This window comes from Rutilus rutilus (genome assembly GCF_951802725.1).
Source record: "Rutilus rutilus genome assembly, chromosome: 11".
Taxonomy (NCBI): domain Eukaryota; kingdom Metazoa; phylum Chordata; class Actinopteri; order Cypriniformes; family Leuciscidae; genus Rutilus; species Rutilus rutilus.
Window position 1 is genome coordinate 13,980,312 of NC_140216.1, and position 17,231 is coordinate 13,997,542.

General features: G+C 34.4%; 1 protein-coding gene and 1 long non-coding RNA gene across 2 annotated transcripts; one reads left to right on the forward strand and one right to left on the reverse strand.

The window, feature by feature from the left end:
* Nucleotides 1-3,263: 3,263 nt before the first annotated feature.
* polr3gla (RNA polymerase III subunit GL a) lies at nt 3,264-7,259 on the reverse strand. Its single transcript, XM_084424327.1, has 8 exons — nt 7,126-7,259; nt 6,860-6,987; nt 5,958-6,087; nt 5,101-5,169; nt 4,465-4,521; nt 4,259-4,335; nt 3,869-3,991; nt 3,264-3,783 (listed from the first exon to the last, which is right to left on the reverse strand). The coding sequence occupies exons 2-8, from the start codon at nt 6,977-6,979 to the stop codon at nt 3,697-3,699; spliced, it is 663 nt and encodes a 220-aa protein (XP_084280453.1). The 5' UTR covers nt 6,980-6,987; nt 7,126-7,259; the 3' UTR covers nt 3,264-3,696.
* Nucleotides 7,260-12,800: 5,541 nt separating this feature from the next.
* On the forward strand, nt 12,801-16,147 carry LOC311300411. Its single transcript, XR_014629306.1, has 4 exons — nt 12,801-12,931; nt 13,810-13,965; nt 14,517-14,604; nt 15,684-16,147. It is a non-coding gene; the product is annotated as an uncharacterized lncRNA (long non-coding RNA).
* Nucleotides 16,148-17,231: the final 1,084 nt, after the last annotated feature.

Sequence of the window (17,231 nt, forward strand, 5' to 3'; positions counted from 1 at the left end):
ACCTTCTGAAGTAAATAAACTATAAACACTGGTTCCCGGTAACGGCCGTTCACGAGTCTAATTCCGGTGGAAGAGTAACCTTTGACCCGACGCATGATGTAGGACGTTGGAGTAGCGTAAGCTTAGTTGAGAGTAGACACCTCTAGCGGTTCAAACAAATGGGCTGGGCAACAAGCTCAAGCTCCGACATTTCAGTTAAGAAATTCTCATTTTAAACTTCTAATTCGTGAGTCGTGACTGATGTTTTGTTTTGTTTTGCTCTATCTTCTACGCTTCCGCGTTCGTCATTACATCATGCGTCGGGTCAGGGGTCACTCTTCCATCGGAACTCGACTCGTGTACAGCCATTACCGGAAGCCAGTGCTTATAGTTTATGAAGTTATAAATATGGATATTTTCTTACAAAAACGCATCACTTCACTTCAGAAGGACTTTATTAACCCCCTGGAGCCGGATTCACTTAAGTGGCTTTTTTTTTTTTCATTAATATTATATTATCTGCAACTTCTTCAGTGTAGAGTTATTGTCTATAGATGGTAGGGAGAAGATACAAAATACAAAAATGTTAAGTCTTGAATCTGCCTCTCTCCCTAACAACCTAAACTGTGCCATATGACTGATTTATAATATTTTTATAAACGGTTTTAGCTTTAAGGATGCATATGAAATTTGTTGCACTTTGGATTAACCTGGTTAAGGATTCTAAACATCTTTGGTTTGATTTATTTAGCCAGTCTAATTTTCAAAAGATAAGTTAAATGTAATATTTTTAAAATCAACAAGGCCATCAGCTCTACTCTGCATCAATAAGCATTGTGTATGAGCAGATGTTCATGGCACCACTGACCAAAATCAATACTGTCCTGGTTGTTGGCCACAGCATGTACCAATCCCACAGTTCCACAGGAGTTGACCACAGTTTGTTTCAGAAAATAAACACATTTAGTGTCATCAACAGACTGTTTGGAACGAAAGTCCTCATGCTAAAAGAAAGAGGAGGATGTGGGTTAAAGTTATAAATATATGATTCATTCTGGGAGTTTAAATGTTCAATTAAACTAAAGTGACAACTTTCATTTCTTTCCTATAATAAAACTATTAAGATTGAGCAACACAAATTGTCTTAAGGATTACACGTGAGAAATGACCACGCCCGCGTTTAATATAATGCATTGTGTGCGCGCTCATCATGTGCGTGCGTCCGTACGTACGTACGTACCTGTTGCGTTAAAGGGAAGAGCAGCATCATGGCACAGCAGGGTGATGGCACCCCTGACAAAGACTCATCCTCCAGACCCAAAACATCCACAAAACGCCAACTCGAGCCCACACCCAACTTACTCAATACCTAGATACAGAAAAAAGGTTTACAAAAATCACAACGCGAGACCCGTTAAAGTACGGTTTAATAAACGGTTTAAATACGGTTTGTGAGCACATTCAATATGTGCACTTATTCACAAGGGATGTTAATAATTTAGCATATTGTTGTGCTTTCATTGTAGTAATAAATTGCATGTTTGATTTTAAGGACATTTTTATTTATGCACGGTAAACAATTTTGGTACAGTGTTGGGTTGACAAAACCATAGCTTCATCTTTAGCATCAGCATCCAGCTTGATTCTGATCTGGAGAGTATGTTATAATAGTTTATATTACTGACATTCAAAAAAAGAAATCAGTCAAAAGTCAAAATCAGGTCAAATGTATCATTTGTAAGCAAGCTGGACAAAGCAGAAATGACTTGTTCCAAATGAAGCACATGCATAAGGTCTGTGGGTGTACACTGTGTTCTCCTTGTCTCACCACAAAGGCACGCTGAGAACAGAAAGTTCAGAAGGAAGTCACACGTATGCACACGTTTACACATGTTGTCAACATGCAGCATCACCTATTTATGTAACCAAATGGCCCACAAAGAATCATAAATTACTATTATGAGTCTTACTAATAGAGAAACTCTACAATTCTTGCTTGTTAAAGCCACCTGCAGTACGTGTGTTTATGTTTGTGCAAAGCATGGCAATGGCATACCGAGACATTTTCGGGATCCTCCACGTTAAGCTTGCTGACAGGGTGAAGGGCTGTGAAATGTATGGTGCTGCTCAAAGTTATAAGTTCACAGACCCCGGCCCTCACACTGACACACGATCCCTCCATGCAGCACAAACAACAGGCTGCTTTAAATAAAAAAATACTAATGTTATATCCCGTGTGCTACAGTTTTGTTGAATGTGCATTTATCACTATCAGGACTGCAGGCATTTAACATTGCTGTAAGCAATGCTCCATGTTTATTCAACATAGCCACATGCTGGTCCAAATACATTCAATAAGTGAACCAGGTCGTCTCATGTTTCTAGACTGTGGCATTTGTTTATGGGGGGTGGGGAGTACCTTCTTCAGGTGAGTAACGTGAGTTTGCTTCTGTTTGTTGACTTCAGTTTCACATCCTTGTCCTTCACAGCGCGTGGTATATGTTGTATAACATGTTTTTCCTCAGGCCCTGGTGGAAAATTCTGCATGCAAGTTGTGTAGGTGCAAGTTCAGCCCCTTATGAAAAGAAGTATAGCCTACTTCAGCAGACTTTTAAAAAGGGTAGCTAAATACTAAATAGTAGCTAAGTAATTATATGTAACTACACATTTGTAATGATGTAGTTGCAGCACGAGGGTTCTGAAAAGGAGCACATCTGATTTGACACTTTGTAAATTAGGTTTAATGTTAGAGGGGAGCTGATATGTTTCAGTAAGGTTTGTTAGCTTAACTACAAAACTGATGTATACTTTCTCTTGAAATGTATTTTCTTTTTTCAAAAGTACTGATATTGCTTTTGTGAAATATTTCCTGCACTGCAAAACAACATGGGGATGTTAAAGCTCTAATCAGGTGACTTATCAGAACTCGTTTATACACTGAAGGGAATATATTTCGTTTATAGCCTGCACTGAAAGGAAATATCGCCATCTGCCGGCTGACTAATGATGCTGTTTCTCTGCTCTTAAAGAAATAGCTAACATGAAAATGTCATCATTTACTCACATTCACGTCATTACAAAAACCACATGATTTTCTTTCTTCTGTGGAACACAAAAGAAGACATTTTGTAAGAATGTCCACTCTTAGCCACTCATTTCCATATACCGGTAATGGGAGTGAATACAAACTCCCGAATAAAAAAATAAAAAAACATCATAAAAAAGTAGTCCCGATGTTTTTTGTCACACACTCAAAACCACTCAGACAAAAAAACAAAACAGATGAAGTTTCTCATACAGTTTTAATTTGCAATTCAAGGCATTATCAGGTGTAAACATGAGATGCATGATAAATGGTCTGTAGTGTCCGCTCCTATATGACAAAAAGGATCCTGGCTTCTGTGTGTTCCCTTTTTAAGCAGAGCTTTCCAATTACAATAATTCAATTAAAAACATAGTCTTTCAGTAACATTCCAGCACACTGTTAGAATAGCAGCAGTATCTGAGCCTATCATACCGTTTGAACAGCATCTCAATAGCAGCATTGATTCTCAGATCTTAATTACATTAGTCATGAAATTAAATTCAGTCTCCGGTATTGACCTGATTCAGCATGTGTCAAGTTGAAAAAAAGAATATGCTCGAATTAAGACACTTCTTAAAATACATACTTTCAGTCTCATTCATAGAAACATGTATCCCCCAGTGATGTCCACATTAGTAGACAGCTTCGTCCATATTGTCATCACTATCTGCTCCAAATTCCTCTCCGTTGTCAAAGTAAGACATGATGTAGTCTGTCTCCTGAAAGAAAAGAAAGAAGTCATATGTGTAAATGACAGCGCCACAGCGTTTTGTGTCGAATTATGAAGAAAAATAAAATTCTTACATCTTCAATCTCCTCTTCAACATAATCTTCATCCGCATCTGGCTCCTCCTCGTCATTCTGTTTCTTCTTCTCCTCTTCCTCCTCTTCCTCAGAATGCTGCTCTTGTTCTCTTTTCTCAAGTGTCTAAATGTTATTCCATAAAATGAACATTACTAACATGCTGCATACACAGATTACAGCAGCATTTTTTTTTAAAAGGAGAAAGCAAATGGTTGATTTGCCTCGTTTGTTACAATTTGTCAATATCAATTTTTGGTATAGTTTGTGTTTCTATTTAAAGTCTTTCAGTCTGTTTTTTATTTAGATTTTTTCGATTTATTTGAATGTCCAAGCATGTTTAAAACAGTTAATGCAACATAACAAAATATTATGGTGTCAGTAAACTCATACCTCTAGTTTTTGGAGAACCTCTTCTTTGCCAGCAACTACTTTTGGTTTTCGCTTTAGTTGTGACTTTGCACCTATGACTACGGAACAAAGGTATTAAAAAGACACATGGTTTACTCCTATTTTCACATGTACTGGGTAGCATTTAGTGTATAAGACTGTAAACCTACGCACATGGTAATAATAATAATAATAATAGAGTTTCTCACGTGTTTTTCGGGGTTTCCGTACTTTAATACAAAGCTCTTTTGGCAGTCGGCTCCAGTCTGGAATGAAATCGAATATTTTTTAGAGAGACCTGACTTTTACATTTTCTTGACTATACAAATGAATAGTCAGTTGTAGCACAATAAATAATAAAGATTTCTCTTTAAAATTCCTCTACAGTGGTACATGTGGTCGGTAATATTTTCTTGAAAGAAAGACCAAGAGCAAAAATACAGTAAAAACAGTAATACTGTGAACTAATATTACAATTTAAAATAGCTGTTTTCTATTTGAATATATTTTAAAATGGTGTTAAAGCTGTCTTCAGTGTTACATAATCCTTCAGAAATCATTCTAATATGCTGATTTGCTGCTCAAGATGATCAATGTTGAAAAAAGCTGTGCTGCGTAATATGTTTGTGGTAACAGCAGATACATGTTTTTCATGATTCTTTTATGTATAGAAAGTTTAAAAGAACATCATTTATTTGTAACATTTTAAATGTCTTTACTGCCAGCTTATACATTTAAATCACAAAAAGACAAAAGGCATCCTGAAACTTGAATGCAGTGGAGGATTTCAGGTTTCCATGTTTGACTGTTAAATTTCCTCTGCTTTATTATCCGTTGTGTCTCACCTGGACTCCATTCAATTGTGTTGTTCTTCGGCTCACCGTTTTGGTATTTATCAGAGTACCGTGCCACATCTAAAAAAAGAAGACAATAAAGAGAGCCGTTCAAACCTGGTCTTTGACCATCCATGCCTGATGGGTCGTTGGCTTTGAATATTTCAGTGACTGCCCACAGTTCAAATGCAAATCCAGAGATTGCATGACCTCGTTCCCTATGGCCCTTTTTACACCTGGTTTTGGTCGATCGGATCACAAGTAGACGAGGGAGACGCATACCCGTTTACTCCTGGTATTTTAATCCGTCTCTTTTGTCCACTTTCAACCACTTCTGTCCTGATTTCTTCGACGGAAGGGTTTATGGGCGGGTAAATGTCTTTCGATCTAATAAATGAAATAAGCTTGCATAATTTACATATATACAAGCTCAGAGGCGACGGAAAAATATACAGAGCAGCAGCTTTCGTTTCTGCTCTGATATGCGCAAGACCATGCCGCACGCAGTGAGTTTGTGTTAGAAATCAGGAATGCTGAGAGAACAACTTCAAACCAAACCCGTCTGGCTAGCATGCCTCCCATAATTTTTACGCATTAGGTCAGACTAGGCATTAGGTCTGAGAATAGGCAGTCTTTTGTGGCTGTTCGAACGCGTTTTCAACTACCTCTGGAAGTGGTCGGAAGTGGACAAGCTCAAAACGTTTTAGACCCCGTTTACACCTGTATTTAGCGTCGTCCACTTGTGATCCGATCGACCAAAACTCATCTTAATACCAGGTGTAAACGGGTCCTAATCATGTTGGATCTTCATCCTTTGTGCTTAGAATTGTCCACTCTCAGTGTGCTCAGTATTGCCCAACCCATCGTACCTGTCTTTGTTCTGGCTGCTCTTATGTGGAATGGCAGATTCTTGCTGGAGGCTCTCAGCTCCTGCTTCAGAGCGAGCATATAGTCCACCTCTTCTCCTGTAAGCAGAGGCACTGGTCTAAATTGCATAGGCTGAAAGAAAAAAGAAAAAAGAAAAAATGTAACTCAAACAAAACCAAACCTTTTTTTCAGAACAATCAATTCTCACAAATCCGTAATAAGACATTTATAGCATTTATATATGTGTAATAACAACAACTGTAGTAAGACTGTAAAAAATTATTGTAATTCAGACTGTAAAAAACTGTTACTTGGTTAAAAGTAAGTTCCCTTACTCTACGAAAAACTGTAACAGATTTTACCTTACATTTCATGTCATTATACAATACCATTTCACATTTTAGACATTTCACAATTTATCGTTTTTTTTATTTTAATAATTATGTTTCTTCTTAGTTTGTAATCAGGTATGTACAATAGGGTTTTATGTTACATCTTATGTTGTTAAATTAGTGTTTATTGCATTATTTCAGTGTCTTGTGTGATGGTGTTTTGTATTTGTGTGTGTGACACTGTGTCTTCATATTAGTATTTACCTTAGCTTGTGGAAAAGATAAGAACTTCATCATGTGTTTTCTCTTTACCACCAGTGTTATTATGGTGGATGGCATTATATTTTAAAGGTACAAAACAGATTTTAGAAGCAGAGTTGCCTCACTAATTCAGCAGAAAACGGCTGTTGGGTTTATGTGTTTTAAATTGTAAAATGTACATGTTGTTTATATCACATCTAACATGTTTAAACCACAACTGCCAGATTGTTTTTTTCTTAAATTTTGTAAAGATTTTTTTAACAATGTATATTACAATGTAAAGACACTCATATTACCATTAAAACACTTACGGGAAAAAGAGGAGAAGGTGTATGTGTAGATGTTGGTAAAGATTCACCCCTCCCAAAACCCAGTGCGTCCACACTGAAGGTAAACTGGCTTCTTCCACGACCTCTGCCCCTACCTGCCATGACTGTACCTGTACAGTCAACACGTGCATGAGCATACAACTAGCCAATAGCAATAAAAACATTACATGATGAAATCTGCAAGATACAACCACAAAGATGACTTTATTTTAAGCAATAATATTTAGATTAGTCCCTGAACAGCTTACCTCAAAATGTGTTTCAGGTTCAATCCCCAGTAAATATGTGTACAGATCACCAGCTGCCTACTGAATGTAAAGCCATGTGTAAGGCACAGTCATTAGGATCCTACTTGAACACGTGGGTAGTTGTGTTTACATCCGGCACATGTACACGTGTGGTCCGCCTCAGTTTACAGTCCAACCAGAAAGACTCCTCGGGCAAAGAGTTCCTAGCACTAACAGCAGGCATTACATTGATATTACAACTGTTACAACTGAGGATATTACAACACATTTGCTCTTAATGATGTTGTAAACTTATTTTTTTTGAATACACCTATAAAATATCGCTAACTAAAAAGATATCACTGAAATTAGTGTAGTGAGAGTACACGTGGAGAGTACATGTTGCGAGTTATTGGAGGGCGGAGTTATATAAATAAATAAATAAATATTTTTGTCACAATTTAAATTTTTTTCTCTCTTGCAATTCTGACTTTTCCCCCCCTCAGATTTTCGAGAGAAATGTCTGAATTGTTTAAATTCCGTGGTGTTTAAAAGATTTCACACATATTAGACATTTGACATAACAAAAGATAATATATTTTATTTAACCATTTTAAATAGTTTGTGGTCGCTGTTTTTTTTTTAAGCTACACTAATCCTGAAAGATTCAAGTGTCAATAGATTTAAACGATTATATGGTATATCCCAGCAAACACATTTACGTTGTGGCAACGTCTGTGGCACGTTGCATTTCTACTATGCTGATACGTGCTCGCAACATTGTAACAATGTCGAATTAAGACGCGACAGGGATGTCGCGACATTCAGCAACTGAAATTTATTTATTTATTTATTTACTATTATTATTATTTTGCTAGATATAGATATCCCCGTTTAGCATGCTATGTTTTGAGGTTAATTTTTAATCAGTCAGATGTTAGATAATTATATACTTTTTAAAATATTGTTTATCCTTATTATTATTTAATGGGCCTAACATTAAATAATTATAATCAACACTTGCAAGTGTACACTTTGAACTTTGAAGAGTACAAATGACAGAAGGTTACGTTAATTCAACTTTATTAAAAATGCATATGGTAATCAAATTGCACTTCCAAAAGTCATACATAAAAAATAAAAAAATAAATAAAAAAAAAAAACCCTAAATAAATGAATATACAAATTTATTTTAAGTATAATAAATAAAACATAAAAAGCAAAGGTAGATCAGAACATTTCATGAACAAAACCGGGTTCTGTAGATGGCAGACAGGGCAGCGTAGTCGAAAGCCGGGTGATAAAGGTCAGTAACCGGAATCTGTGCAGGAAACATCAACAAATCCAGAGGAGCAAAGAAACGAATGACACTAAATAGCAGACAAATCAAAGGAAAACCTGAACAGGTGTGCCAGGGGTAACAATATATATAGCCTATATATATATATATATATATATATATTTTTTTTTTTAATCTGTGCGTCGCTGTCTGTTCAAAAAGTGATGAAATGTCAGTTACTCATCATTAAAGTAATTTTGACTTCATTATGGCTTCAGACAGTTCAGACAGTTACACCATTTGCAAATCTCATGCACTCTTTTTGCAAAACTCTAATTCTCTAAAACTCTAATTCTGGATGCTTTGTTCTCCTTCTTCTTTTTATGTAGTGTGTCTAATGCATGATCTGTAGAGTTTATCCATTGACTGGCTGTGTGAATGATCTGAAAGCAGTTTAATTTTGAGTACAGGTGAAAGGAGCATCATGGCCAAATTTGCCCAGTGGCCTCTGTCCATCATGGCATCCTAATCATCCCCATATATATATATATATATATATATATTAACTGGCTTCATCACTGTCTCCTCTCCACCAATAAGCTGGTGTGTGGTGGGCGTTCTGGCACAATATGGCTGCCATCGCATCTTCCAGGTGGATGCTGCACATTGGTGGTGGCTGAGGTGGAGATTCCCCCCTCTATGTAAAAGCGCTTTGAGTGCCAAGAAAAGCGCAATATAAATGTAATGAATTATTATTAATTAAATGGGTGAAGGTTTCAAGAAATGTGTCTTGTGCCACTGTGAAAAACTGTAAGACACAATACGTTGTGAGATCTGAAGGTGCCTTTCTGAGTGTCGAGCGCCCCCTGGAGGAGAAGAACTAGGCCTATGTGTCATAGGATACAGTTCAATATTATGTTTATTCCAGCAGGTGTCACAATGGTTGAATCTACTTAAATGATTTCACATTACTGAAACTGGCAAAGGGATCTGGCATGACCAGCAACAAGAAATGTCTATTTGTTAGCTGGATGTGAGAAAATTATTTTGCCTATTGCCTAAGTCAGATATTAGAGTGGAAACTTGAGTTATGGAATGTAAGTACAGTCTTGAACCAATGAGCCACAGAATAAAAGCTGACAATTAAAAAAGCCTCGAAACTTCTTTCCCCAAACCATGCACAGTAGCCTATCAAAGAATTCAATAAATTCAATCAAACACACACTGACAAGACAATAGGCCACTAAATAATGAAGGCAGATTACGGTTGAATTGTGTTCTCAAGATGAAAGCATTTCTCATAAACGTCAAGTCGGGGCAAGATTCATAGATTTGTATACGTTGTTATTTGGTACAGTTTTTAATAACAGTTGCTATTGGTTTGATGTTTTGCATGTTAACTTCTACATTTTTGCAATTGTAGCCTATACTTCAGTTTTAAAATCTGCTAAATTTAGTTATTTTTTTGTTTTTTTGTTTTTGTTTTTACCTCGAACTATATGTCAAATTGAATAAAATGAGAAAAAAGCAGATTTTTCTCATTTTATTTATTTTGACATACTGTATATATGTTTAATGTTTAACAATATGTTTCCATGACAACACATCCTGTGCAGTGCACATGTATCCCTCTCCTTTGGGTGCAGCTGACCATTGTCAGACGCATTAACCTCTGGTTAAACACAGCCAAGTTATACAGTTTTGCTTTTGACGCAAGCATATTTCACTGTACTGTATGGGTGCAAGTCAAACAAAATGGCTTTGACGAAGGTCCATGGATCTCAGTGAAGAACAATGAAAAAGAATAGATATGATTCATCAGCAGTTTCTAACTTTAGGTCCCATAAAGCCACGCCTCCATCCATGATTGATTGACAGCTGGCAGTTTCTCTTGATAAAAGCTTTGCAAATAAAAGATTACACCTCATTTACCATCAGAACAACTCTACACAAGACACAGGAATACTTCAACATTCCGTGAATTTTAATCCAGTTTCTTCAGGATGAAGCACATTGAGTTGCATTTCACCGGGGCAGTATTGTGCTTCCTGCTGTTTTCTGCTGCAGGTACGTTAAAAAGTTTACATTTAATGAAATATCTTCAGGATATCGCTTTAGAGTTCATGTGAACAAACTGTTATGGTAACTCACTTTCTCATTTTTATTTCATTCACTGACTCCAACTTTCAGCTTGTTGAAGTTATTAGTTTAATAGGTATTTAGGCTACATCTGTTCTTTTTTTTATAGGTGCACACAAACACACACAAATTAAAACATGTCAGTAATAAAAAAAAAGTGCTAAAATAATTTTAAAATGCCAGTTTTTGGAAAATATCAATAATGTTTGTAAACCCAGTTTGTTCAAACCATACAATCGCAGGAATTTTTGTAATAAAAAAGAGAAAAAAATAAATATTATATGCTATTTAAAAAATGTCTGATCTCAATACATTTTTGATACATGTAAAATAATACATAATATGACCAATTTGCAACTAGTGTCTTGAATACTTAAAACTCTTGGAGATTTGTGAATAAACTATTAACATTACCCATTAGAATAGAATTTTGGAATTCAAATGTCCTGACATTGACATGAGCTGAATTATGGGAAAAATACACAGCCACAAAACATGAATTAAACAAATACATTTTATATAGTTTTGTGACGGTCTTTTCCCCAAAATAGTCATAATGTAATATATAAATATATAGTCACCATCTAATACAAATAACAATATATATATTAGATGGTGACTAGATGGTTACTAACATGGCAATGAATAATCATATTGTATTTGTAGGTGCTCAGCCCTTGAGCATTTTAAAGATTATTGAGGGGCTCCAGTCACCCCCACAGACCTACTCTGCACCCCTTTACTCGTTTTCCCTCTGCATGGACATCACCAACCGTGTCTTCAATGACTCCCTCCTCAACACAACCTCTCAGCAGTACAAGCGGATGTATAACGAGGTTTCTGGAGTTGTAAGTGTTTCCTGCGATCTATCATTGAATAGATGTCCCTATTTTACACATAATAGCAGCTACATGTAAATTGCTGCTGACCCTATAAGAGAGATCTGTAAACATGATTTTGTCTGACTTTCACAGTTGGACTTGGCCTTTAATTGCTCTAACTGTGACACAAGAGAAACTTACAGAGGGGTAACAAATATACGGTTCAGGTAAACCTCATTTGATTCTTTTTCTAAAGGTGTTTGTCACTTGGTCCTAAATGAACTGAGCATATAAGTGCATGCTCTTGTGAAAAAGAAGTGTACTTAAACTGTACTTGCGGAATATCAATGAAATTAAAGGAGTACACTTTCATAACTATTTCTTAATACTTAAAAAAAAATGCACTTTGTAATAATGTCAAATTAAATTTTTTTTATTATAAAGTAGGCTACAGTTTAAATCATTTAGTAATCTTTTGTCATTAAAGACACTCGTTTTGATGTGTTGACTAACATAAACTAAAACAGATGTAAAGTACACTGTAAAAAATTTCTAACCCTCCCAAATCAAAAATTTCAAGTGACCGATAACATCAAAATTTTTCAATTGGCCCAAGTGAAATTCCGTAAATTATAAAATTAAATGTACAGATTTTCACTTGGGCCAATTGAAATTTACAGAATTTTACTTGGGCCAATTGAAAAATTTAGATGTTATCGGTCACTTGAAATTTTTGATTTGGGAGGGTTAGAAATTTTTTACAGTGTACTTGATTATCATTTTAACTGTTATTTAAGTTAATATATTTTAAATGTACTAAATGTACCAAATTTCAAAGACATTTAAAGTAAGTCAGTTAGTTCCATGTAAAATACAATTAAATTATAATTAAATGTAGCCTACAATAATATATTTTTATTTAACTGCAAGCAACATACAATAGTTAAATGTATTGTTTTAAAGAGATTATTATTTCGGTAATAAATGCTCGGTTTAAAAATATGCTAAAGTGTACTTCTTTGACACAAGGGTGATTTTACTGCATTATATATTACAATCAATTTGGCAAAATGTTGTTTCTTGTTTGATTACAGGAGCATAGGAGCGGCTATGATCGCGAATTGTACCATTCAGTTTCAGACCATTTTTATCAACAATGTTGTGATCAAATATTTGTTCCTGGGAGCCATAGATAATAATACTCAACCAAATGGTCTTGCACTCAACAGACAGTTCACTGCTGGTAAGTATTCATCAGGGTCAGGCAAAGTTCAGAATTTATGAATTGGATCTCTTTTGATTTATCACTATCAGTGTAAATTTTAATTAAACTGGCATATATATGCATTTTAGAATTAACCTATATTATTACCTAAATTTTGAATATATATATATTTTTAATGTAGAAACAGTCACGCCTGTCTGGCTTTTTCCGAAATCCACAACTCCTATGGCTACAGCAGCTCCCTTTGCAGGAAATGCTGCTCACTTTGCAGGAAGTGGTTCTCATTGGCTTCCTGGTTGGGCCATTGCATTGCTAGTGTTAGCATGCGTCATCATACTGCTTCTCCTCATCATCTTACTACTGGTAAAAACTTAACATTTACACTTGGCTTTAAACTCACAAGTTTCACAAAGTACCCTTCGTGACAATGAAGTGCCCTTAATTGTATTCAATGTGCACTTGTAGTGTATTTCAAAATTTAAAAGTATTGTTAAGAAACTGTACTTGCTGATAATATATTATGTTGAAAAAAAGAACACACTTTTAAAATACACTTAACACACTTAAGTATGCTTTTAAAAAATGCACTTTCTAATGTAATGTTTTTAATGTCATATTAAAAGTTTTACTGCACAGCACATCTTAATTAAAGTTAAAAAATACATTTATTTAAGTACACTTATTTTGATGTTTTGACTAGCAGACTAAAGCACATGTTAAGTGTAATTCAATATTTACTTTTAAATGAATATATTTTAAATGTACTAAATTGCAACTTCATCACAACAAATTTGTAATTATTTATATGATGTATATTATATTATATTATAATTTATAAATTATGTATATTTAAATACATGAAATACAAGTTTCAATAGAAATTACATCAAAGTATATTTTAATTTATCATAAATGCAAGTCAGTACATTCGGCGGTACACTTGAACCATATTTCAAAGATAATAGAAGCAATTATGAAATTACATATAAAGATGTACTTAAATCCTACTTAAGTGGGTCAAAAAACCACACTTAGATTCAACTAATCGGATTTCAATTTAAACTAGAATACATTTTTATTTAACTGTAAATTAACAAAACATTACATTCGCTTTAGACTTAAGTATATTATTTCTGTACTCTTACTTCACCTTCTTTTTCACAAGGGTAATAACAGGAAAAAAGGTCCCCATGTAGAATGATGCTATGCTATAGTGTGAAATCTCATTTCCATCTCTCCAGATCTGCTGTTGGTCCTGTAGGAGAAAAGTCAAAAAGGAAGAAACAACCAACATAGTAGAACATGCACCTTATCAGAGGACATCTTTCAAAGAACATCTTGCCAATCCCACATATATGCCACACACACCTGAGAGCAACCCAATCTACCCAGTCTTGGTAAGAACTGAATGTAATTTCTTATGGCTGAAATATAAGTTAAAAAAATCTGTTGAGAAATTTGGTCGCACCTCTATCCTAAAAAACATTTAGTTAACATCAGCATAAGACATTGTGATTCAGTCATTCACTCATGTTTCAAACATAAATCATCTTTTTATCTACGATTTGCGCAATTTGGAATCGTTCGGATCATCAGACTTATAACAAGTGCATCCTCTATGCTTAAATAGATTGGAACAATGTTCAATAACTTCACTGTTTAGATTTTATTCAATGAATGAAACGGCTGAATATTCAGAGCACAGACAAAACTTGAATGTTAAGTCATTTCAACTTAAATTACATTAAACTGACTTAAAAAAAATGAGTTGAATCTTGTATAACATAAAAAAAAGTTGAAAATTGCTTAACTTGTTTTGACGAGTTAAAGCAATGTAAAAAAACATATTTTGTCATAACTTATTGATCATATAATTTTTTAACAGTGTAATATGCTTATGATTCTATTATTATGATCTCTCCTAAGCATTGTATCGTTTCTTCAACAGGGAGAACCGGAACTACAGCATGGCAACCAACCCGGGATGTATGCGATGAACCCTCAGAGATGATAACCACAACACCACTATAAGAGAGGTATACAACAAACTTCTGCAGACAACATTATAGACATCCATATATTTATCATTTACCAACAAAAATGCAACAACAACAACAACACTCTGATTATTGTTTAAAATGAACATTTAAGTTCACATTTTCTCAAGCCAGCCTCAGAAACCAAGGGAGAGGTTTGGAGTGACTAACATGTTTGTCTATGATGGAGGGAGGCTTACAGGGAAACGCGTAGTTGCTGGGAGAGCAGATCTATTCATAATGAACAAAGAGACACTAGCAACACAATGCAGATTAAATACATAAACTTGGTTAGTATGAGGTCAAGCCCTCCATTCAATTAACTGTTTACCATTGTGACCATAATGCTTGCACAATATGGTAACACAAATATGGGCTTTAATGCTAGTAAATATATTTCATAAAGCTAGCATTGAATTAGGATTAAACTCTATGTATGCAGTTCTTTTACATACGATTAATATGTTGCTGCAGTGTCAAATTTTGAATGGCAATGATTTATAGCTATCGCTGGGAAAATCTCCATGCTGATGAGTAAAGTGGAAGTAATTATTTGAGGTTACTTAAATTGTTTGTGATGATTTAGCTTTAATTAAAAATAGTTGTATACTGATTTTTAACAATATGCGTCAACTATTTGAAGCTGCTTGTCCTGTAGGGTCATGGTGAAAAATAAATGAAATGATCTTTCTTATTTACCTTGGTGCATTAACGTTGTACAATACACTAAAAATAACACAAAGTCCAGGGAGTGGCTTAAGCTATTAAAGCTCACCCTTCACATGCCATTTACATTGCTATATTTAATACAGTTTACAATACACAACCTAATACGTACGTAGTGCTTCTCTGACCTCTGTAATATTGTTAACCTTAAACAGTGAAAATACGTAAACAGTATGTTGAAACTGGTTCAAAATATCAACTGATGTAGCATTGGTTTTTAGTATTTAGTAGAACACTGATAAGTTACCGAGAAGTATTTCCGGAAAAGTGAACATCACATGTCGATATCCGTTGCAAGTCTACATACACTGGTGAAATAAATACTAATGTAAACAATGTGGTCTTTGTTTCAGAGCCATGAAATAACTGACGCTACGGAGGTTCTGGACGGTAAAAGCGGTTTCTCTCGTAGAAGATGCTGGTTTCTTGAATACGATTCTAGAAATGTGGACTTGTCGTCATTACCATGTTTAATAGAAGTATTATACTTTATTACTTTAGAACTTTATTTATTGTCACACAGATATGGGGATTTGGGTCTGTGAACTTTTGCATCTCTTACTCAGTATAACATACCGGGGTTAGTTGTCACACTTTTTACTTCACTAAATATGTCTCAGGTTATGTTCATTCTTGAGAAAGCCTTTAAACATTTCCACTGTTATTACCCCCAAAATAAATACAGCTAATTTAATATATGTTGTTTTCTACAGTGGTGCATGTTGTCAAACTATGTAGTTTATTATTATAAATTTTTAGTTTATCTGAGACAAATACATTTTTAAAATATGAAATACTATCTGAGTTTTTTTTTATTTTTTTTATTCCATATATATATATATATATATATATATATTAAAAATACGATTAAAATGAATAAATAAATAAATAAATACAGCACTATAACAGTACAGTACGAATAAGTAGGAAAAATGTAATAATGCAACTTAATAGAAACAAAATATTTCCACAAATACAATTTTAGACCGATTTATGGTATTAATTTTTCAAAGTATAAATTGGGTCTAAAAGATACCTTTCAAATTTTGACACAAGGATGATTATATTTGGGGGTCCTTGAAATCTAAATGTTTGAAACCCTCTGTTATAGGATATTAATTGGTATGTCGATGATATTTACTCAAACAATAAAATAATTATAAAACAAAATAATACATAAAACAGCAATTATGTAAAAGATGACTCAAGTTAAAACCACTGTTTTGCAAACAGGAATTGCAATCACATATAAAACGCATGCAACAATCACTTCCCTGTGTGACAACTTGCCCCGGTCTCTGATATCTTACGCTACAGAAGAAAAGTAGTGGTTTGCTTCAATGTATATCCAGATTACAAGGTTATCAATCCATAAACCTCTTTTCAGTTGTAATTTGCATTCATGTTATGGACATTTACACTGTCTGTGGGAATAATAATAATTATAATATTTACTGCAATATTTATCACATATAAATAAATAAATACAGCATACAGTACATGAATTGTTGTTTCTGTTCTTTTGCAATGATTACACAGCTGTGAAATTCTAAATGTACTTAAATGAAAAAGTCTTCTGGTTGATTACTGTGCAATATGTACATTATTGGGTTCAATAGTCTGAGAACACGTGGAAAAATATGAGATCCAGTTTCCAATTTAAACCTATAAATATCAAAGCTTTATGATTTAAAAAATAAATGGAAAAATGTTTAAGATTTAGGCCACTTGTAACATTTATCAGATGTTCTTGCTTCCACTGCAGTGCAAGATGCTCTTTAGATTCTAAAATCATACATGATCATCAGGTTTCACACAAGCTTGTGGATATCATGCTGCTCAAGTGCTGTAGTTGTCATTAAAGCATAAAATGAATACCCAAGCAACTCAACTTCTAACTC